The sequence below is a fragment of the Bos javanicus genome, chromosome 6 (genome assembly GCF_032452875.1).
Source record: "Bos javanicus breed banteng chromosome 6, ARS-OSU_banteng_1.0, whole genome shotgun sequence".
Taxonomy (NCBI): Eukaryota; Metazoa; Chordata; class Mammalia; order Artiodactyla; family Bovidae; genus Bos; species Bos javanicus.
Window position 1 is genome coordinate 102,979,576 of NC_083873.1, and position 22,376 is coordinate 103,001,951.

The 22,376-nt window shown below is 50.4% G+C and overlaps 1 protein-coding gene across 1 annotated transcript in view; it reads left to right on the forward strand.

Annotated features, from left to right (window-relative positions):
* The window catches only part of LOC133249824 (epididymis-specific alpha-mannosidase-like), a 45,416-nt gene extending 27,470 nt beyond the window's left edge, over nucleotides 1-17,946 (forward strand). The window contains exons 9-19 of the mRNA XM_061420769.1: nucleotides 2,422-2,560; nucleotides 3,009-3,142; nucleotides 5,627-5,901; nucleotides 7,220-7,411; nucleotides 7,906-8,155; nucleotides 9,280-9,390; nucleotides 9,467-9,644; nucleotides 12,202-12,339; nucleotides 14,415-14,527; nucleotides 16,339-16,459; nucleotides 17,706-17,946. Of these exons, the coding sequence (XP_061276753.1) occupies nucleotides 2,422-2,560; nucleotides 3,009-3,142; nucleotides 5,627-5,901; nucleotides 7,220-7,411; nucleotides 7,906-8,155; nucleotides 9,280-9,390; nucleotides 9,467-9,644; nucleotides 12,202-12,339; nucleotides 14,415-14,527; nucleotides 16,339-16,459; nucleotides 17,706-17,803 (1,749 nt within the window). The 3' untranslated portion in view covers nucleotides 17,804-17,946. The remainder of the gene's footprint in view (nucleotides 1-2,421; nucleotides 2,561-3,008; nucleotides 3,143-5,626; nucleotides 5,902-7,219; nucleotides 7,412-7,905; nucleotides 8,156-9,279; nucleotides 9,391-9,466; nucleotides 9,645-12,201; nucleotides 12,340-14,414; nucleotides 14,528-16,338; nucleotides 16,460-17,705) is intronic.
* Nucleotides 17,947-22,376: the final 4,430 nt, after the last annotated feature.

A 22,376-nucleotide genomic window follows, 5' to 3' on the forward strand; every position in this document is an offset into this window, starting at 1 on the left:
TCCAGTCCAGCATTTCTCATGATGTACTCTGCATATAAGTTAAATAAGCAGGGTGACTATATACAGCTTTGACATACTCCTTTCCCGATTTGGAAGCAGTCTGTTGTTCCATGTCCAGTTCTAACTGTTGCTTCTTGACCTGCATACAGATGTCTTGGGAGGCAGATAAGGTGGTCTGGTATTCCCATCTCTTTAAAAATTTTACACAGTTTGTTGTAATCCACAAAATCAAAGGCTTTGGCAGTGTCAATAAAGAAGAAATAGATGTTTTTCTGAAACTCTCTCACTTTTTTCTATGATCCAACAGATGTTGGCAATTTGATCTCTGGTTCCTCTTCCAAATCCAGCTTGAACATCTGGAAGTTCACTTGTTCACATACTGTTGAAGCCTGTTTTGGAGAATTTTGAGCATTACTTTACTAGTGTGTGAGATGAGTATAATTGTGCAGTAGTTTGAGCATTCTTTGGCATTGCCTTTCTTTGGGAGTGGAATGAAAACTGACCTTTTCCAGTCCTGTGGCCACTGCTGAGTTTTCCAAATTTGCTGGCATCTTGAATGCAGCACTTTCACAGCATCATCTTTTAGTTTTTGAATGAGCTCAACTGGAAGGAATTCCATCACCTCCACTAGCTTTTTTCATAGTGATGCTTCCTAAGGCCCACTTAACTTCACATTCCAGGATGTCTGGCTCTAGGTGAGTGATCACACCATCGTGATTATCTGGGTCATGAAGATCTTTTTTGTACAGTTCTTCTGTGTATTCTTGCCACTTCTTCTTAATATCTTCTGCTTCTGTTAGGTCCATACCATTTCTGTCCTTTATTGTGCCCAAATTTGCATGAAATGCTCCCTTGGTATCTCTAATTTTCTTGAGGACCCCATGAACAGTATGAAAAGACAAAAAGATAGGACACTGAAAGATGAACTCCCAAGGTCGGTAGGTGCCCAATATGCTACTGAAGATCAGTGGAGAAATAACCCAGAAAGAATGAAGAGATGGAGCCAAAGCAAAAACAACACCCAGCTGTGGATGTGACTGGTGATGGAAGTAAAGTCTGATGCTAAGGAACAATATTTCATAGGAACCTGTAATATTAGTTTCATGAATCAAGGTAAATTCTCCTGTTTGACAGGAGATGGCAAGAGTGAACATTGACATTTTAGGAATCAGCGAACTAAGATGGACTGGAATGGGTGAATTTAACTCAGATGACCATTATGTCTACTACTGTGGGCAAGAATCCTTTAGAAGAAATGGAGTAGCCATCATAGTCAACAAAAGAGTCCGAAATGCAGTACTTGGATGCAATCTCAAAAACAACAGAATGATCTCTGTTCGTTTCCAAGGCAAACCATTTAATATCACAGTAATCCAAGTCTATGCCCTAACCAGTAATGCTGAAGAAGCTGAAGTTGAACAGTTCTATGAAGACCTACAAGACCTTCTAGAACTAACACCCCAAAAAGATGTCCTTTTCATTATAGGGAGAGGACTGGAATGCAAAAGTAGGAAGTCAAGAAACACCTGGAGTAACAGGCAAATTTGGCCTTGGAATATGGAATGAAGCAGGGCAAAGGCTAATAGAGTTTTGCCAAAAGAACACACTGGTCATAGCAAACACCCTCTTCCAACAACACAAGAGAAGACTCTACACATGGACATCACAAGATGGTCAATACTGAAATCAGATTGATTGTATTCTTTGCAGCCAAAGATGGAGAAGCTCTATACAATCAGCAAAAACAAGACCAGGAGCTGACTGTGGCTCAGATCATGAACTCCTTATTGCCAAATTGAGACTTAAATTTAAGAAAGTAGGGAAAACCACTAGACCATTCAGGTATGACCTAAATCAAATTCCTTATGATTATACAGTGGAAGTGACAAATAGATTCAAGGGATTAGATCTGATAGACAGAGCGCCTGAAGAACTATGGACAGAGGTTCATGACATTGTACAGGAGGCAGTGATCAAGACCATCCCCAAGAGAAGAAATGCAAAAAGGCAAAATGGTTGTCTGAGGAGGCCTTACAAATACCTATGAAAAGAAGATAAACGAAAGGCAAAGGAGAAAAGAAAAGATATACCCATTTGAATGCAGAGTTCCAAAGAATAGCAGGGAGAGATAAGAAAGCCTTCCTCAGGGATCAAGCTGGGGAGGGTGCCTCTGAAAGTCTGTTTTCTGTCCCAGGTCAGGGAGTCAGGTATAGGTTTTCACAAGGTCTTCAAAGTTGGGCAAGTCCATCAGCCTCTCTGACCTCAGTTTCCCCTTCTGTAAAGTGGGGGGAACCCCCACCTTCTCCACTAGCACCTGCTAAGAGGGAAAGAGAGCCCATGCCCAGTGGACCCCAGGAGGGCAGGTGCTGAGCAGGAGCAGGTCCTGACCGCACTCTTGTCCTGCTCGGGGTGGGGACACAGGTCCAGCACCACGAAGCCATCACCGGGGCTCACACCCCCAAGGTGAGTGACATGTTTGTGGGGCGCCTGAACAACGGGATGCATGGGGTGCAGAAACTGATGTCCGCCATCGTCCAGGACAGGTTCCCAGCCCACACAGGTAAGCAAGGCCCTTGCTGGGAGCCCCTGCAGTCTGGCAGAGTCTAGGCCCCTTTCTGAGAAGAGAGCTTCTGGGACCAGGGAGGGGGCCTGATCCCCTGAGCTTCAGACTCTGAGTCTCCATCCAGATGAGTCACCAGGCCTTGTGCAGGTGATTCTACCTCTCTGGACCTCAGTGTACTCACCAGGAAATTGGGCTGACAGGGAGAGATGGGTGAGGAGTACATGGACCCTCAGCTTCTGGAGGGACACCCCCACCCCACATTTGGGAACCGGGACAGCGCCATGAACAGAGTGTGGCTGCATGTCTGAGGTCCCGTGTCTGTCTGTCCCTCTCCCTGGAGTCTGCAGGGTTGGTCTCACCTGCCTCAGTTTCCCTTGTTCCAAGGGGCACCCAGGTGTGTGGAGTGTCTCACACGGCAGCAAGTAAACCTCTTGTGTGTGTGCAGGCCTTGAGCCTGGGGGATACGTTGCTGTGATCTACAACCCCCTGGCCTGGACAGTCACCACCATCGTCACCCTGACTGTGGACTTCCCCAAGGTCAGCGTCACAGATGAGTCAGGCCACCCCGTGCCTGCACAGGTATGGGCAGTAATCCTGCCTCGGTTGCACTCGCAATTGCTGTCTCTGTTCTAGGCAGGGACCCCTGAGAAGTGAGGGCCATTTTAGTGAGCAATGACAACCCCACTATGAGGACATTGTCCTCAGGGTCAGTGGGATCCACCCAGGGCACTGATCCTAGGCTTTGGCATCTGATTTGGCCTGAAATCCCTTCTACCATCCCCAACCTGGGAGGTCTCCTGGTGTGGGCTGCATGGGTGACATCTGCCCATATAAGGCTATATACAATATTATAAGGGCTTCCCTCGTGGCTCATATGGTAAAGAATGTGCTTTCTGTGCTGGAGACATGGGTTTGATTCCCCCTGGGTCAGGAAGATCCCCTGGAGAAGGAAATGGCAACCCACTCCAGCATTCTTGCCTGGAAAATCCCATGGACAGAGGAAGCTGGTGGGCTACAGTCAGACACAACTGAGCAACTAACACTTTCACTTTTGTAATATTATCAAAATTCCCACTTTGTATAGGAAAATCCATGCAGAGTCTTACAAGCTGGTCTTTATGGAAGTGCTTTGTTAGGGGCTGGGGGCAAATTCCTGTCTTGGCAACACCCGCATCCAGTATGAGTGGGTGGTCCCGCCCCACCTCCTCCCAAGACCTGGAACTGGATGTGGTCCCAGACAACACCCTACTTGTCACCCAGCTGACTCTTCCTTGGGGAGGTGGAGAAGGTTCTGCCATCAGCAACCTTTCAGCAAACACTCCTGAACGCCCACTCTGGGCCCCTGGACACTGGAGGCCCCATGGATTCAGGAATCAGACACAGAACTGGACAGTTAAGGCATGGAGTGAGGACCTAGCAGTCCAGGCAGTAGTCCTTAACTGAGACCGAGAGGAAGGGTTCCTCTGACATTGATGGGTGTTGGTTTGAGCAGACTGAACACATAACATCCCCCTCCCCAACAAAAAGCGATACCCACTAAGAGTAAACGCTCTTAAAGATGATTGAACACCTACTGTGTGTCAGGCCTTAATCTAGGTGCTGGAGAAAATTACCAAGCCAACAAAAGTCCGTGCCCCCTGGGGGCTCATATTCTAGCAGGGGGATCCAGACAGGAACAAAATAAGAAGGCAGAGAATGTGGCCCAGGATAACTGTAGTGGAGAAAAAGCTTCAGGACACGTTTGGGGGTATGGGTGGGGCAAGATGCCTGCTTTTGTTCACAGAAAGGCCGAATTGGAGGGTCTATTACTGACCAGGGTGAATGTGTTAGTTGCTCAGTTGTGTCTGACTCTTTGCGAGTCCATGGACTTCAGCCTGCCAGGATCCTCTAGCCATGGGGTTCTCCAGGCAAGAATACTGGAGTGGGTTGTCATTTCCTTCTCCAGGGGAATCTTCCTGACCCAGGGATTGAACCCAGGTCTCCAACATTGCAGGCAGATTCTTTACCATCTGAGCCACCAAGGAAGCCCCACTGACCAGGGTACTTGACATTTTTAATTAAAAGAAGTTGATCAGAGGCCAGACCAAGAAATTCAGGCAAGATTTATTGGGGCCCCTGCGGCAGCATGGAGGCAGGGCGAAAACAAACAACAGCTTCCCTTGCTTGCTTGTTCTCCAAAAGGGGAGCTGGCTCTTTCTATGGGGTGAGGGTAGGGGTGTGCTCAGGAGTTGGGTCGGAGGGGTGGCTGAGGTGTTTGTCCACCCCTTAGGTGGTGGTGTGTGCAGGGCCCATGTTTTTGCTCTGACCCCTGCTTTCCCTCCAGACTTTTTTTTCTTTAAAAGTGACAGTTAAGTTTTTTGGGGTTTTTTTGTATCTTTTGTCCAGAATTTGCCCCCAGCTGGGCATGTACGTGGTTATTTTTGGTCCCGTACAATTTCTTTGTGTTTTGTTGCTAGAGGAGAAGTGTGTCCAAGCATTGCAGAATTGCAGCAAGGAGGCCCAGGTCCCAGTCCATCTATAAGGAGCCACATAAATTTGCTAATAGCCCCCACCACAAAACCCCCATCAGAAGCCCAGAGATGGCACCTGTTCCCTAAAGAGTCAGGGGGCTCCCTGCATGGACCCAGAGTCCTCATCCTGTCCCTAAATCCGATAACTTGGAGATAAGGAAAATCCTGGAGGGATGACCTGAAAACCTCCCTCCTCTGGGAAATTGGAGGATGAAGAGACAAGAGAGCTCCCTCCAAAGAGGAGGCCCTCTGGGTCGAGGGAACAGCGTAAGAGAGGCAGGAAACAGCAGGGAGAGTTGGGAAGGAGGGACGTTGGTTTTTCAGCCCCGAAGGAGAAGGGAAGGAGGAGGGAGAAGGGGCTGGGCTAGGACCCTGTTGAGCAGAGAGGATGCAGGAGGGGAGCCCAGCTCAGCCCAATGATGGATGACCCTGCTGCCCCTCTGGGGAGCAAGCACTCCATCCAAGAGATGTGTAAGCCCAGGGTTGCTAAGGAGACTGAGATGTCTTCCCCCCGTGACATCCGTCCTGTGATCCTGTCCCTCTGGCCTTGCAGGTTCAGAACTCAAAGGAGATGCCATCTGTCTATGACCTGCTTGTGCTGACCACGATCCCAGGACTCAGTTACCGGTATTATGTCATCAAGCCCAGCAGGAGGGCCAAGGGGGACACTCAGGTGACTGAGGCCACGATGGCCAACACCAAGCAGTTTGGCCGCAGACCCAGGAGACATGACTCAAGTGTGGGCAGGCGCCTGGTGCACGTGGAGAATGACTGCTACACCGTGTCCCTGGACAAGGACACCAACCTGATGCACAGCATCTGGGAGAGGTGAGGTGCAGCCATTGCTGCCTCAAGCCCAGGAGGGTCCCGGGACCTGGGAAGGTAACGCCCCACCTGCCTCTTCACTTCCTCACTGGCATGGCAGGGACGTGATGCTCGTGAAGACCCTTGCTGTGTAGCCAGCCTCATTTCTAGGTTGTGTGAGTCTAGGCTAGGCCACAAAAGCAACCAGGACCCACAGGATCCAGCAGGGAGGTCAGCAGAGGGTATGGGGGCAGCAGAAATGGGGTACAACCCCAGTACATGTAAGCCTCCCTGGTCAGGCAGGGAAAGCTGAAGCCTGCAGGCTGGCTTTGGGCTCCATCGTCACTCAAGCCCCACGCCCCTTCTGGGATGCCCCTGAAGGGCCAGCTCCAGCTCGCCATCCCTTTCTGCCCACCCACGGGTGCCCCACAGCCAAGCCCCACCCCCGCCCAGCCCTTCCCAGGAGTGTCCTGCTGTCCATCTGCCTGGTGTCTGTGTGTCTTCAGGTGCTTTGGGCTCAGGTGAGGGAAGCTGTGCTTCTCACCCGGCTCCCTCACCTCCCAGTAGGGGCACAGCCAGCACCTGCCACACAGAGAGGGAAGCCTGTTGGAATAGAGAGAGAAAGGGCGGCTCAGAGGAGGCTTGGCAGGGACAAGACACCCAGAGCCAGGCCTGAGGCCTTGCAGTCTGCAGGGAATCCGTGGGTCAGACGAGCGGACAGTGGTTCCTTAGAAGGACCTGCCTGTGCAGAGACCTGAGGGGCGCAGCCACCATGTGCGCAGACCACCCCAGGGCCAGTTTGCTGGAGGAGGGCCTTTGTTCTTCCATATATGACAAGCGTGTTGATATATTTCACATACCATACAAGTCACCACATTACATCGTACATGTCTGTGCTGTTTCCTGTGTTCACAGAGGTGTGCAGGAAACTCCACAGTTTTCAGATATTTCCATCACCTCCAAAAAGAATCCTCATGTTCCCCATTTTCACCTGCCCCAGGGCCCTGGCTACTGGAATCTCCTTTCTGTCTCTCTGGATTTGCCTCTGTGGGCATTTCCTGCAATGGAATCACACCACCTGGGATCCTTTGGAGACTGGTTTCTTTCACATAGGATCCAAGATTCATCCACATGGCAGCAAGGATGAGAACCTCATTCCTCTTGAGGGCTCAGTAATATTCCATTGACAGATATGCCACCCAGGTGGCCACTACAGAGGCCACTTCTGTTCACTCCTGGTTCCAGGCTGGTGTCTGTATAGAGGCTTGTGAGCCTGGTTCCCATCAGAGGGATGGGACATCAACAAGAGGATAACGCTCTTTTCTCTTTCCCACCACTGCAGGCAGAGTAACCAAACCATACAAGTGACCCAGCAGTTCATGGAGTACGAGGCGAACGGTGATGAGGATCAGGGACCCATTTCCGATAACTATGTGTTCACGTCCAGTGAAACCGCGAAGCCAGCGTGGGAGACTGTGGGAATGGAGATTGTCGAGGGGGAGCTCGTGACCGAGATCCGACAATACTTCTACAGGTGAGGTCGGCCCCTCTGGTTGTGCCCAGCACAGGTGGGTGCTCATGGGCAGGTGGATGGTGAAATGTGTCTGCTCCTGACCCCCAGCTCCTGCACCTGTGTGCACACACAGTCCTATCTCAAAGAAAGCCCGGTGCAGACATGAGTTGGTCCAGCCTCTGCAGTCCCAGCTGTCTCTGCCTGTGCTGTCACCTTGGTGGCAATAAGTCCAGAGGTGGGCCAGTAGCCCGTGGTGGAAATGACATTACACACCAAAGCAGTTCTTGTGTTTTCATTAACAGAAGAGAAATAAACCACCCAGGCCTGGCCAGATGCTCCAGGCCTTCAGGGAAGGGGGGCTCCTCCTGTTTATTGCCCAAGAAGCCCCTCTGCCCACATGGCCCTGCAGGAAGGAGGGAGGGGGGAAACAGGAGGAGATGAAGGTAGGAAAGAAGCAGGGACAGGCGTCCGGAAGTCTCCCCCAGCTTGACGTATCTCTTCTGCTCCTCCTCCAGGACGGTGAATGATAGGGACCCTACGTACACCGTCTACTCCCGGCTGGCCCGAGGGCCCCCGGGCGCTGACGGGGAGCTGCTGTGTCATCGCATAGAGCAGGAGTACAGGGTGGGCCCCTTGGAGCTGAACCGCGAGGCCATCTGGAGGACCAGCACCAATCTCAACACCGCCCGGGTCCTCTACTCCGACAACAATGGGTACCAGATGCAGCGCAGAGCCTACAAGCACCATGAAAACAACATCGCCCGGGTATGCTCTGTGGTGCCCCGTGGTCACAGGGTCCACAGAAGCAGTTCTGATGGCACTTTGCCAGAAGACTGGAGGGACCCCCTTTAGCTCCAGCGGCAGAAGCCTCCAGAGCATCTCCCAGAATCTTTGTCGCCCATGTGTGCTGTTAGGGGCTGAGACCCAGCTTGTTCAGACCTGAGGTCAGAGCTCTGGTGCCCCCACATATAAGGCAAGTCCCTGAGGTCCACTGTGGGCACCGCGTGCCCTCCTCTGTCAGATGACTGACCTGCTGGGATTGCTCTGAGGATGAAGCAGATGGTGCCTGTCCAGGCCTGAGCAGGTGTGACCCTCCTTTGCTGCTCTTAGTCGAGCCACTGCTTGGTTGCCTGGGAAACCGCACAGGCTGATTTCTGAAATCAGTTCAGCTCTAAGATGCTTTGCCCCCAGCAGCGTGACCTGGGGCAAGTCTCCTGGCTTCCCTGGGCCTCGGTGCTCTCCTGGGAAAGGGGGTAACCTCCACCCAGTGCTGTGTGATCAGCAGGGATGATCCAGGAGCAGTGCCAGGCTGGGCACCTCCTGAGCCTCAATCCATGTGAGTTCTTTCTCCTTCCAGTGGGGAATGTGCCCCTCCCTGCTCTGTTGAGTTTCTGGTCCCTCTCATCCCTGTTGGCTGGTTCTCACCCGCTGTGGCCTGGGCTCCAGAGAGTCCAAGGCCCTCAGCCCAGGATATCTTGCTCCAACAGAGCAAAGGTGTGGACTGTGTGACCGCTTTCCAGCCCAGGCTTGAGCCCTTTACTATCGGGCAACCATTAGCCTATCTCAGACTGGACGGACACACAAGCCTTCATTCCCTTCCTGCCACAGTTTTTCAGGGATGGTTTTGGAGCCCCTTTTACAGGTGGGGAAACTGAGGCTTGGGCAGCCTGAGTCCCCCAGCTCGTAAGGTCAGGAAGCAGTGGAGCTGGATTTGAATCCCAGGGCGTCCACCTCACAAGTCAGAGCCCCTCCCCCCAACTACCAGTGCCGCCCTGAGCTGCCGCTGTGCCTGTGGGGGAGGCTGGTGGGGGCCCGAGGGAGATGCCTGATCAGGTGGCCCCCTTGGCCCATGACCATGACCACCACTCCGGCAATATTTCTGTCCACAGAATTACTACCCCATGACTCAGTCGGCCTTCATCCAGGACAGACAGAGCAGGCTGGTGCTGCTGTCGGAGCAGGCGCACGGCGTCTCCAGCCAAGGGAGCGGGCAGATGGAGGTAGGAGGAGGCCCCTCTGGTCACCACGGGCCCGCCAGGGGCCAGGCAGGGCCTGTCGGATGACTCTTCCCTGCAGGTCATGCTCCATCGGCGGCTGTGGGCCCTGTCCGTCAACGTCACGCTGAACGACACCTCGGTTGTCCACTCGGTGCTCTGGCTCCTGCTGGGACCCTCGACCCTCACCAGGGACCTCGGCCAGAGGAGCGGGGTGGCGCTGCAGCACAGACCCGTAGTGCTGATTCGAGAGCTGAGCGGTAAGAGGGCCGCCTCTCAGTGCAGCTGTCATCCCTGCGTGGGGGTGAGTGATGGAAATGAGCTGGTGCCCCCAGGAGTCTGAGCTCATTTGGGGCAGGAAGGGACCTCAGGGACCTCAGATTCAACTCTTTCATTTTAAATACGGACAAACTGAGGTTCAAAGAGGGTCAATGATTTAAGATCATACAGCTAGTAAGGGTAGATTTGGGACTCATCCATATCCCCCTGTACATCTTTTCCCTGATTCTCCTCCTTTTTCTCCCCTAATGTATCTTTCTCTTTCTTAATATGACGTTTCTCACCAAGTTATTTCAAGTCTTCTTTATTGAAAAGAAGAGTTTTATCTAAATCCAGATATTCTGTCAACAGGTGAGGGTGATTCTAATTCCATGTTCTGATCTGCAACATATATGAGTTGTCTCCACTGAGACTTCTGTAGATAAACATCCTTACAGTGTGATATCTTTATTGAAATAGGTGAACATAAAATGCATTAAACAATGATTCCATTTAAAGATGCTGCTATGGAGAAGTCTTAAAAAATTAAAGACCTAAATCCAATATGTGGGGTTGATCATTCTCACTACAGGCATACCTCAATTTATATGCTTCCCTTTACTGAGCTTTGAAGATATTGCTTTTTTATTTTTAACAATTGAAGCTTTGTGACAACTGTGCATGGAGCAAGTCTATCTGCATTATTCTTCCAATAGTATTTGCTAAGTTCACATCCATGTGTCACATTTTTATAATTCTTACAATATCTTAAACTTTTTCATCATTATTAAATTTATTATGGGGACCTGGAATTAATAACCTTCAATACTGTTATTGTGAAAAGATTACAGCCCAAAGAAGGCTCAAAGGAGATATTATCTTTTTCAGTCAGTTCAGTTCAGTCACTCAGTCGTGTCTGACTCCTTGCGACCCCATGTACTGCAGCACGCCAGGCCTCCCTGTACATCACCAACTCCCGGAGCTTACTCAAACTCATGTCCATACAGTTGTTGATGCCATCCAACCATCACATCCTCTGTTGTCCTCTTCTCCTCCTGCCTTCAATCTTTCTCAGCATCAGGATCTTTTCCAATGAGTTGGTTCTTCGAATCAAGTGGCCACAGAATTGGAGCTTCAGCTTCAGCATCAGTCCTTCCAATGAATATTCAGGACTGATTTCCTTTAGAATGGACTGGGTGGATCTCCTTGCAGTCCAAGGCACCCTCAAGAGTCTTCTCCAACAACACAGTTCAAAAGCATCAATTCTTCGGCGCTCAGCCTTCTTCACAGTCCAACTCTCACATCCATACATGATCACTTTAAAAACCATAGCCTTGACTAGATGGACCTTTGTGGACAAAGTAATGTCTCTGCTTTTCAATATGCTGTCTAGGTTGGTCATAACTTTCCTTCCAAGGAGTAAGCGTCTTTTAATTTCATGGCTGCGGTCACCATCTGCAGTGATTTTGGAGCCCCCCAAAATAAAGTCTCTCATTATTTCCATTGTTTCCCCATCTATTTGCCTTGAAGTGATGGGACTGGATGCCATGATCTTAGTTTTCTGAATGTTGAGCTTTAAGCCAACTTTTTCACTTTCCTCTTTCACTTTCATCAAGAGGCTCTTTAGTTCTTTTACACTTTCTGCCATAAGGGTGGTGTCATCTGCATATCTGAGGTTATTGATATTTCTCCCAGCAATCTTGATTCCAGCTTGTGCTTACTCCAGCCCAGCGTTTCTCATGATGTACTCTGCATATAAATTAAATAAGCAGGGTGACAATATACAGCCTTGACGTACTCCTTTTCCTCTTTGGAACCAGTCTGTTGTTCCATGTCCATTTCTGTTGCTTCCTGACCTGCATATAGGTTTCTCAAGAGGCAGGTCAGGTGGTCTGGTATTCCCATCTCTTTCAGAATTTTCCACAGTTTATTGTGATCCACACAGTCAAAGGCTTTGGCATAGTCAAGAAAGCAGAAATAGATGTTTTTCTGGAACTCTCTTGCTTTTTTGATGATCCAGCAGATGTTGGCAATTTGATCTCTGGTTCCCCTGCCTTTTCTATAACCAGCTTGAACATCTGGAATCTAATTGGTCCTGATCAAATCACATGATCCAAGCCTGACCAATCACTGTGGCCTGAGGTGTTGTGAGGCACCAGCATCTTCAGCCAGAGCCCAGAGTTGAACAGAATGTTTCCTAGAAGGAGAAGAGCTGAGGTCCCTCTGAGCGGAGATAGCAATAGATGACAAAAAGGGGAGCTGACATCCCAGACCTTGAACAGCAAAGAGAAATCTATGCTAACTTCCTATGTGATCTCGAAGAAATGAAGTTCCCTCTCTGGGCCTTGTCTCTTCGTTTATAATTTAAAAATGGCTGCACTAGAGATTCAAGGTGGTTTGAGGCATTTTCAACAATAGATGCTTCAGGCTGCCTGTGGTGTGGGCCACAGGTGGGAGGGGTGTGAGACTGAATGAAATGGGTGACTTGGTGGGAGAACTCTGAATGCCCAGAGGAAACGTTTGGCCCAAACCCTCTCCTTGCATCCATTTGCCTTGCAGAGACTGCCAGGATTCACCCACACCCCCAGCATCAAGAGGCTGTGACACTGCCCCCAAGCATCCACCTGCAGATCCTCAGCATCCCAGGCTGGACTTACAACTCGAACCACACAAAGCACGTGAAGAATCTTCGGAAAGGTGAGGCAGGTGTTCAGATGTCCAGACTCACTCCTGTCTTCACATGTCAACCAGGTCCCCAAGCCCGTCACCAGACAAAGGCGCTCTCCCCAGAGTCATCCAGGCTCTGTGAGGTCACCCGGTTCCCTTATCTGCCAAATGAGGAGACAGAGGCCCACTGAGAGGCAGGTCACTCAGCAAGCTGGGGACAGGTGGGCCTGGATACCATCTAGAACGCAATGACCGTATACAGCGGGGAGCCCCCAGCAGGGCATCCGGGAGGATCTCCTGGTGGAGGAAACAACCACCAGAAAGCAATGCATCATATTGCCAAAGCCCCTGGTGCACCTTATCTGCCCCTTTACACGCTTGCCAACAAAGGTCCGTCTAGTGAAAGCTATGGTTTTTCCAGCAGTCATGTATGGATGTGAGAATTGGACTATAAAGAAAGCTGAGTGCCGAAGAATTGATGCTTTTGAACTGTGGTGTTGGAGAAGACTCTTGAGAGTCCAAGGGAAATCCAAGGAGATCCAACCAGTCCATCCTAAAGGAAATCAGTCCTGAATATTCACTGGAAGGACTGATGCTGAAGCTGAAACTCCAATACTTTGGCCACCTGATGCGAAGAACTGACTCATTGGAAAAGACCCTGATGCTGGGAAAGATTGAGGGTGGGAGGAGAAGGGGATGACAGAGGATGAGATGGTTGGATGGCATCACTGACTCAATGAGTTTGAGTAAACTCTGGGAGTTGGTGATGGACAGGGAGGCCTGGTGTGCTGCAGTCCGTGGAGTTGCAAAGAGTTGGACACAACTGAGCAACTGAACTACTATTTACACTCTGAGCATCTCAAACGGGGGGCTGACTGTGCCTCAGCCAACCCCCTATTTCCAGAGACCCTCCAAGGGCTGGCACACTCCACTGTAAGGTCTGCAGGATGAGAAGCAGGAGGGAAAGGAAGAGGCAGAGGCCAAATAGCACCTTTGTGGCTAATAAAGTGGGCATTGGAGGCTGTAGCTCTATCCTGCAGCCAGGTGACTTCCTAACACTGACCTCTGGGGCATTGCTCCATGTGTCACAGAAGAGAAAGGGGGAACCCCCTGGCATGGTAGAGCCTTCCCTATAGACCTGTGTGTGTTGCCAAGCCCACTGAGAGCATGCCTCATGGAGGCAGTTGTACCTAAGAGGAGGAAAAGGGGCTGGACCAAGCAAATTCTTTCTTCTAAAGAGAAGTGAGTTGGGGCCAACTCTGGGGAGCATCAGTGGATGGTGTGAGGGTCCCCTGCCTCCCTAGACCATTAGAATCCCAAATCTCAATCACCATCTTCATCACAACCATATCTTCATCATCATCACCATCAACACCATAATCACCACCACCACCACCGTCATCGCATCATCCTTTTCGGGAGCCAGAAGACCTTGTCTGTGTCTAGAGCTGCAGTCTGTAAGCACCTCAACTAGGAAGGCAGAGAAGAGGTTTTGCAAGCCTCCTATGCTGCAGTAACAAAGAACCCAAATTCTCATGGTGCAAACACAACACAAGGTTATTTTGCCCTTACCCCACATATCTAGGGGTGAGGGGGAGGCGGTCGGCAGGGAAGTTCTTCTCGTGTGGTCACCAGGGACCCAGCAGATGGATGCAGCATTACAACACATGTTTCCTCATCTCAGAGGCAGGAAAAAGCCTTGCTCATGGTTGGGTCATCCTTGGGGTTAGGAGACCCTTCACAGGGGCCAAGGCAGAGAGTATGTTCCAGAGATCTGGAAGATTTCAGGACAGGAACAACGATGATCATAAAGTGAATGAGGATGAAGACTTTCCAGACATTGGCATCTGTCCCTGTGTGGGTGGTGGGAAGCCTTAACATTGCCTGAGTCTGGGTTGGAATTCTCCCTTCTCCTTCTTCCTTCCATGCCAGCTGTGTGGCCTTGGACAAGTGCCCACCCCTCTCTGAGCTCTGGTTTCTTTGGTGTCAAGTGGGCACCATGTTTGCTGCTGCTTAGGGAGGTTGAAAATGTGAAAAGGAGGTGAGTGTGTAAAGTACCAGGCATGGTCAGGGGTCCTCACTGCCACCTGCCTTCTGCCCCCAAGACAATAAAGGAGAAGCCAAGGCAGAGTTCCGCCGAGTCCTGCTGCGGCTCCACCATCTGTATGAGGTGGACGAGGACCCTGTCCGGTCTCAGCCTGTGACGGTGAATCTGCAGGTAACCTGTCCCGCCCCACATCCCGCTCCTGGATCAGAGTCAGGACCCATGAGCAGTTGAACGCAAGGCAGGCAAAGCCCAAGTGTGACGATCCTGACTCAGATGCCACCTTGGCAAAGACATGCATCAAGACCATCATGAAAGGGAGTGAGGGTCCGTGTCGGGGGGCATCAGGGCACCCCTACCCCGCTTCCTCTCTCTTCCTGGTCTTGATTTTTCAGTGATTCCAACATGCATGTGTTTTGTTTGTTTTCTCCTTTTTTCTCACGGTAAATCTTTATGAGAAGTGAAAGTGTTCATTGCTCAGTCGTGTCTGACTCTGTGACCCCTTGGACTATAGCCTGCCAGGCTACTCTGTCCATGGGATTCTCCAGGCAAGAATACAGGAGTGGGTTGCCATGCCCTCCTCCAGGGGATCTTCCCAACCCAGGGATTGAACCTGGGACTCCTGAATTACAGGCAGATTCTTTACCATCTGAGCCACCAGGGGACACTAAATCTTTTTATACAACACAAATAGCATTTGAGTTATCCAAAAAAAAAAAAAAAAGAGGGAAATTTTGAACAGACTTCCTGGTAAGTGATCAGAGTCACACAGCCCAAGGTGAAAGTCCAGGCATCTCTGCTGGGTGTCTAGGCCTCTGGGCTCTGAGCCTCAGTCTCCTCATCTGTAAATGGGGAGGTCAGAGTCTTTGTCCAAAGGGATGCTGAGAGGTTTTGGGTGATGGTGTACACGCAGGTGCCTGGCACCCTGGGGGCTGATGGATATCTGTGCCCAGACTCCAACCTCAGTCCTCCTTCCCCTCCCGACCCCAACATCACCCTCTGACCCCCACCACCAGGTAAGGCTGTTTCTGCACAGCCCAGCCACATCCTTTCCCCAGAAGATATGTGAAGACACCTCATTTCTTTCCAGTCTGCACTCTTTATGGAGCTCTGAGCTCTTTAGTCATCTCCTGCTCACAGGGAATTTCTGTAAATCTCTCTGTTGTTGCCTTGGTTTCACTGATACCTGTGGTCTCAACGCAATCTGGGAGAATCCCAACAACCCCACCCGGAGCCAACGTTATGGTACCTTCCCAATGTCCCCCTTTCACAGCTCTTACCATGGAGACAGGGGTGGGGGAATGATCTCTTTCCTTGCCTCACTTTCATCAGAGACAAGGCCAACTTCATCTTCCCACCTGACCTTCTCAGCGTGCTGGCCTTGTTTCTTCCTACTTGTCATCTCTTGCTCACGAGCTGGTACCAGCCTCAGAAGCAGATGTAGAGGTGGTGGGGGTAGGACAGGGGGGAACGGAGTGGGGATGGTAGCAGCAGCGGAGCCTCACCCTCCATGCTTTCTCTTGCCATCAGCACAGAGGAGCTCCTGCAGAACAACCCCCAGCCGTCTGGTCAGCAGACTGTCCTCTCCAGGGCAGGGCCAGAATGACTGCCCTGCCTTCCCTCTTTGCAGTCAGTGCATTTTGGGGAAAACGGGATGGATACCCAAGACTGACTGCATCCCAGGAGCATACAGGGCACCATCTGAGCATCTCCGGGAGGAGGGACTCAGTGATGAGAGCAGTTCTAAGTGCCTGCCACCTCCTGGCATGCCCATCCAGCTCAGCCCCACTGGGGAGAATGTGCCTCCCTGGTCTCAGTTTCTTCATCTATATAATGGGACTGCTGTTCTTTACATGGAGATTTACTCTGAGAATGACATGCAGGAAGGTGTCATGCCCTGGGCCTGGGTGTTTCCATGCCTGCCACTGTTTTGTCCTCTGCTCTGGGGCTGGGTGCTCACCCCTCTCTGTGCTTCTGTCCTGCAGTCTGTGCTGCAGGGTCTGGGCTCTGTGGTGTCCGTGGAGGAGCGCTCGCTCACAGGGACCTGGGATGTGAGCACACTGCACCGCTGGCGCTGGCCAACTCAGGAACCTGGCTACCTCAGAGGTTTGTGCACCCCCGGTCCAGGCTGCCCCCCAGCCCGGGATTCCCTGCCTGCCCCTCACCTGGGCTCGGGAGCTGGACAGACCTGGCTCGGATCCCAACTCTGCCCCCTAAGACCTGTGTGACCCTGAACAAGCCGCTCTCCTTCTCTGAGTCTAAGCCTTCTTGAATCTACCACAGTAGGTTAAGGAAGGGTTCAATTCAATCTCCACTTGCCAGGACTCCACGCAGAATGTGTGTGTGTGTCTGTGCGTGTGTGTTCGCGCGTGTGTGCACACATACACGCATGCGTGCACACATACGCGCATGCACACACGCCTACAGATATGTCCAAGATTACTATCCTGCCCAGAATGCAAGTGTACCCTCAGCAAGTTCTGACATCTCCCGTGCAGTGCATCACATCGCACACCCCACAGTTAGCTCTTGGAAACCGCTTCAGCCTGATTCGTGCCTCTCAGTCTGTACTTGTGCTGTTTCTTCTTGGAATGCCCTTGGACATCTGGACAGCTCCTAATCAAGCTCCCCCAGGTTCAGGTTTGGGTCAGCTGCCTCCTTTGCTCTGTCTTTCCCCTCATTTTGATCTGATTCTTTATCTCTTCTTTGTCTACTGCACATAACATTGTCTGGGTACATAGTCACTATTTGGTAAATGGATGAATGGAAGGATGGTTGATAGGAAAAAAGGCTGTAAGAAAGGAAGGTAGGTAGATGGATGCTGGATGGGTGGATTATGGGTGATGGATGGATGATGGATGGATTGACAGATGACAGGAAGTAAGGAAGATGAATGAGCAATTTATGAATGGATAGAAGGAAGTGGAAGGAAGGAGAAAGGATGAAAGATGGATTGTTGAGTGGGTAGAAGTTGGATGGATGGATAGAAGTAAGAAAGATGGAGAGCAGCATGGATTTATGGATGGAAATGTGATGGATGAATGGATGGATGTAAGGAGGATGTATTGGTGGAGGATAGATGGATGGTTGGGTGGATGGACAATGGATGAATGGATGGAGGTTGGGTAGGTGAATGAGAATGAATGTATGTATGATTAGACCAAGAGATGGAAGAATGGTTGGACCGAAGGATGGGTGGATGAATGGATAAACAGGTTTCATCTCAAGGGTGAAGCATGAAAGCGAGGGTGTAATAGGGAACAGTGTTGTGGGCGGATGCTGGAAAGAGGTGACCTGGGAAAGCTGGTGGCTCCAAGGGGCAACACTGGACAGATCATCTCTGTCTTCGCAGGCAATTCCAGCCATCCTTCACTGCACCCAGGGAGTTTCACCATCACCATCCATCCAAAGGAAATCCGGACGTTCTTCATTTACTTTGAAGAGAGATGAGCCCTTGGCAGATTCTGTGGCCCCAGGAAGAATAGCCAAGTGGAATGCTGAGCAGGAACAGCTGCCAATCTGGTGGGTGAAGGCAGGAAATGGATGGATGTGGGGTGTTTTTGTTTCTCAAATAAAAACTTGTGTTAAGGATCTGTTTCTTCCCCTGCACACTAGAGCCAGCCTTCTCTCTCCCCTCCCTTCCTCTCATGAATGATACATACACGCTCACACTTCCTCCTCCATTCCAAGAGGCAAGACAGGAAGTTCCTCTAAAAACAGCAGGAATGCCCACAGTGGTGCCAAAATTCATCGGCCTGCAGGCCCTGTCGGTTCCCATCAGGACCAATGCTAAACGTGGCCCTACTGTGTGCGGCTGCCCTCCCAGGGTGGACCCAGGCTGGTGACACTGGCACCATGTCTCTATCTGTGGTCCACGTGCGGGAGCTTCAGCACTGAGCTCTGTGCATGAGGCCAAGCTGAGCGTCCAACCCCAGGCTCCTCACCTGTACCAGGGAGGCACCTGCCGAGCAAGAAGGCCTCCCAGCTCAGGCACCAGGAGAGGAAAGAAAACCACACACCACATAAAACAGGGGACATTTAGTAGAAAAAGTATTAATGACAAGAAAACTGTAATATCCACTCTCAGGGCTGTGGCCAAAGGATTAAAAACACATGCTGACCAGAAACTATCCCAGGCAAATTAAAGGAAGCATTGTTCACAGTCGCCAAAAGCTGGACACAGTTCAAGTGTCCATCCGTAATACTTGGATACACCAAACCTGCCACATGTACACAGTAGAATACTCCTCAATTATAAAAAGGAGCAGAGAATCTTATAATCATTATATGTAGTGAAGTACGCAGATACAAAAGAACACATACTGTCCAATTATGTTTATATGAATGTCCATATGTCCAAACTATTTAATGTTTATATAAATAGTCTAGTATGTTAGGGAGAAGGCAATGGAACCCCACTGCAGTGCTCTTGCCTGGAAAATCCCATGGATGGAGGAGCCTGGAAGGCTGCAGTCCCTGGGGTCACTGAAGGTCGGACACGACTGAGTGACTTCACTTTTCACTTTCCTGCATTGGAGAAGGAAGTGGCAACCCACTCCAGTGTTCTTGCCTAGAGAATCCCATGGACGGAGGAGCCTGGTGGGCTACAGTCCACGAGGTCGCAAAGAGTCGGACACCACTGAGTGACTTCACTCACTCAGTTTGCTGTGTGAAGCTTTGAGTGACTGAAGCTGTGTTTTCGGTCCCGAAGTGAAATTTTCTCCTTCAGAGATCACGAATCTGACACCGTTCACCATAAGCTATCATTATGATTCTTGAGATTCCCAAAACATCAACCAATCAGAGAGTGGTGCCTAAGCAGATCACACACCCTTCATCCCTCACTCCTACAGTTGTCTTATAAAAGCTCTTCCTTGAGAGCCATGAGCAAGTGAGGTCGTCTTTTCAGCAGGAGCTGCCTCTTCTCACTTAGTGTAGCACTTAAAAATGTGCTTTCCTTCATCACAACCCAGTGTCAGTAGACTGGCTTTTTTGTTCATCCTGCTAGCAGACCCAAGCTTTGGTTCAGTAACAGGACCTCTCTATGCAAGCATCTCTGCCCCGGAGGGCAGACGTGGTTGGGAGAAGAGGTGGGAGTGTTATAGAATCTAGCCAGTTTGCCCAACGCAGAGCAAGACAAATGCTGAGACACTGAGGTTTGAAGCAGAGGAAGGGCTTATTCATTAGGCAGCTACGGGAGGAAATGGAAACAAATGTCTAATCCACTTCCCTGCAGGCAGGGGCTCAGGGGATTTATGGGATAAAGAAGCAGGCTGGTCTGACCAGTGGGGAGCATGGAAGTGGTGATCATAAATATGAAAAAGATGAGATACTTGTCATTCTGGGCAGGCACAGCAAAGCTACAATTTCTCCATGTTCAGAAACTGGCAGGGTCAGCATGCTCTAAAAGTGGAGTTTTTGGCCCCTTGATGTCAAAAGGTCATTGAGTGGACATTCTCACATCCGCAGGTAAGGGTTTGATTGTCCTAACCAGTCTTAACTGGCTGGAGCATGCGCTGGACACCGCGGACTCCGAGCTCCTGAAAAACAACTTACTGCTGTTTAATCAGCAAACATCTTACTGTTTAATCTAAGTAATATTTGGAGGATGCGCAAGTCTTTTGTGGTAACAGTTAAAGCAAGCTGACAGTGAGAGGTGACCAGTGTAATACACCTAACTGATCACTCTTTTTTTAGTAGCAGGGAAATCTGGGATGGATTGCCAAATCTGATGTCCCCATGTTGGGACTTGGGTTAAGCTCTTTCACTTCTGTTGGCTTACGGTCCTCTCTGTAAAGTGTGGTCATGGCCGTCAACTCCATGGACCCTCAGGGATTCAGCTGGTTGATGGATGTGAAACTGTCTTCTTTTAATTGTGGTAAAATATATAGGGGAAATATATAAAACATACAGGTGGAATTAGTGACAGATTTCCTCTTCTTGGGCTCTAAAATCACTGTGGATGGTGACTGCAGCCATGAAATCAGAAGACAGTTGCTTCTTGGCAGGAGAGCTATGACAAACCTCGACAGTGTGTTGAAAAGCAGAGACATTTCTCTGTCGACAAAGGTCCGTATAGTTAAGGCTAGGGTCTTTCCAGTGGTCACCTGTGGTTGTGAGAACTGAACTGGGGGAAAAAAAAAAGCAGAACATCAAAGAATTGATGCCTTTCAACTGTGGTACTGGAGAAAACTCCTGAAAGTCCTTTGCATAGCAAGGAGATCAAACCAGTCAATCTTAACGGAAATGAACCTTGAGTACTCGTTGGAAGGACTGATGCTGAAGCTGAATCTCCAGTATTTTGGCCATCTGATGTGAACAGCTGACTCATTGGAAAAGTTCCTGATGCTGAGAAAGATTGAGGGCAGAAGGAGAAGAGGGCATCAGAGGATGAGATGGCTGGATGGCATCACTGATGCAACGGACATGAACTTGGGCAAACCTCGGGAGATGTTGAAGGACAGGGAAGCCTGGCATGCTGAAGTCCATGGGGTGCAAAGAGTTGGACACGACTGGGTGACTGAATAACAACAACAACATATAGGACATGAAACTTATTTAACTTTTTAAGTGAGCAACTCAGTGGCATTGAATACATTCGCAAAGATATGAGCCCTCACCTGTACCTATTTCTGGACATTTTATCATGCAGAACAGAAGCTCTATACCCATTAAATAGCGGCCTTCATGTTCAGGGACCAGAGCTGCTGGTCTCAGTTTCTGGAAGGAGCAGACCCATTCCAGTCTGCCTGGCGGATACTGAGCCCCCTGTGTGGGCATCGATCTGCTTCACCTTCCTCCTCAGGTCCACTTCCTCCTGTCTTCCTGTGGAACCCACCTAGAGTTCTCCCCCTCCTGCTCAGCCTCAGAAAGCCCAGCAGTCTGGGTTGCCTGGCGTGACCCCACCCAGCGCCCCCCTCTCTCCTGCATGATCTTACCATGCACCCTCCCTCTCTGCTGCGTTTGGGCCATGTCTCACTTGGTGAGGCAGCGGAGCTGCAAACTGAGTTGTAAGCTCATTTACTCATTTGGCACACAGTTTAGGGAGCTCCCTGTGGACAGCACTGTGCCCACCATGGAGGTCTCCACAGTGAATAAGGAAACCTGGACCCCTGCCTCATAGAGCTTCCATCTGATGGGGCGAGTTAGACAATAAACAGAATAAATCGGTGAACGATTATCAGCCTGGATGGTGATGGGGTGGTGGAGAGCACAGATCTGGAAGGGGGATGTGTGGTCTGGGGGGTGGCACCCTGTGCTATGAATTAGCGGATCAAAACTATAAAGAAAGCTGAGGGCCGAAGAATTGATGCTTTTGAACTGTGATGTTGGAGAAGACTCTTGAGAGTCCCTTGGACTGCCAGGATATCCAACCAGTCCATCCTAAAAGAGATCAGTCCTGGGTGTTCATTGGAAGGACTGATGTTGAAGCTGAAACTCCAATATTTTGGCCATCTGATGGGAAGAACTGACTCATGGAAAAGATCCTGATGCTGAGAAAGATTGAAGGCGGAAGGAGAAGAGGATGACAGAGGATGAGATGGTTGGATGGCATCACCGACTCAATGGACATGGGTTTGAGTAAACTCTGGGAGTTGATGATGGACAGGGAGGCCTGGTGTGCTGCAGTTCATGGGGTCAAAAGAGTCAGACACGACTGAGTGACTGAACTGAACTGAACTGAACTGAAAAGCTCTAAGGGACATGAGGGGTGAGCCATATAGAGACATAAGGGGAGAGTAGGAGTCTAGGGGGAGAAGGAAATGGCAACCTACTCCAGTGTTCTTGCCTGGAGAATCCCAGGGATGGGGGAGCCTGGTGGGCTGCCGTCTATGGGGTCGCACAGAGTCGGACACGAGTGAAGCGACTTAGCGGCAGCAGCAGGAGTCTAGGGAGAGGCCTGGCCAGTGCCACAGTCCTGAGGCAGAGAAGCCTGTTACGCTCTATGGGCCACAATAAGCCCGGTAGGTCACTGGAAGGATTTTGACTCCAAATCACAATGAGCTGGGAAGACTCCATAAGC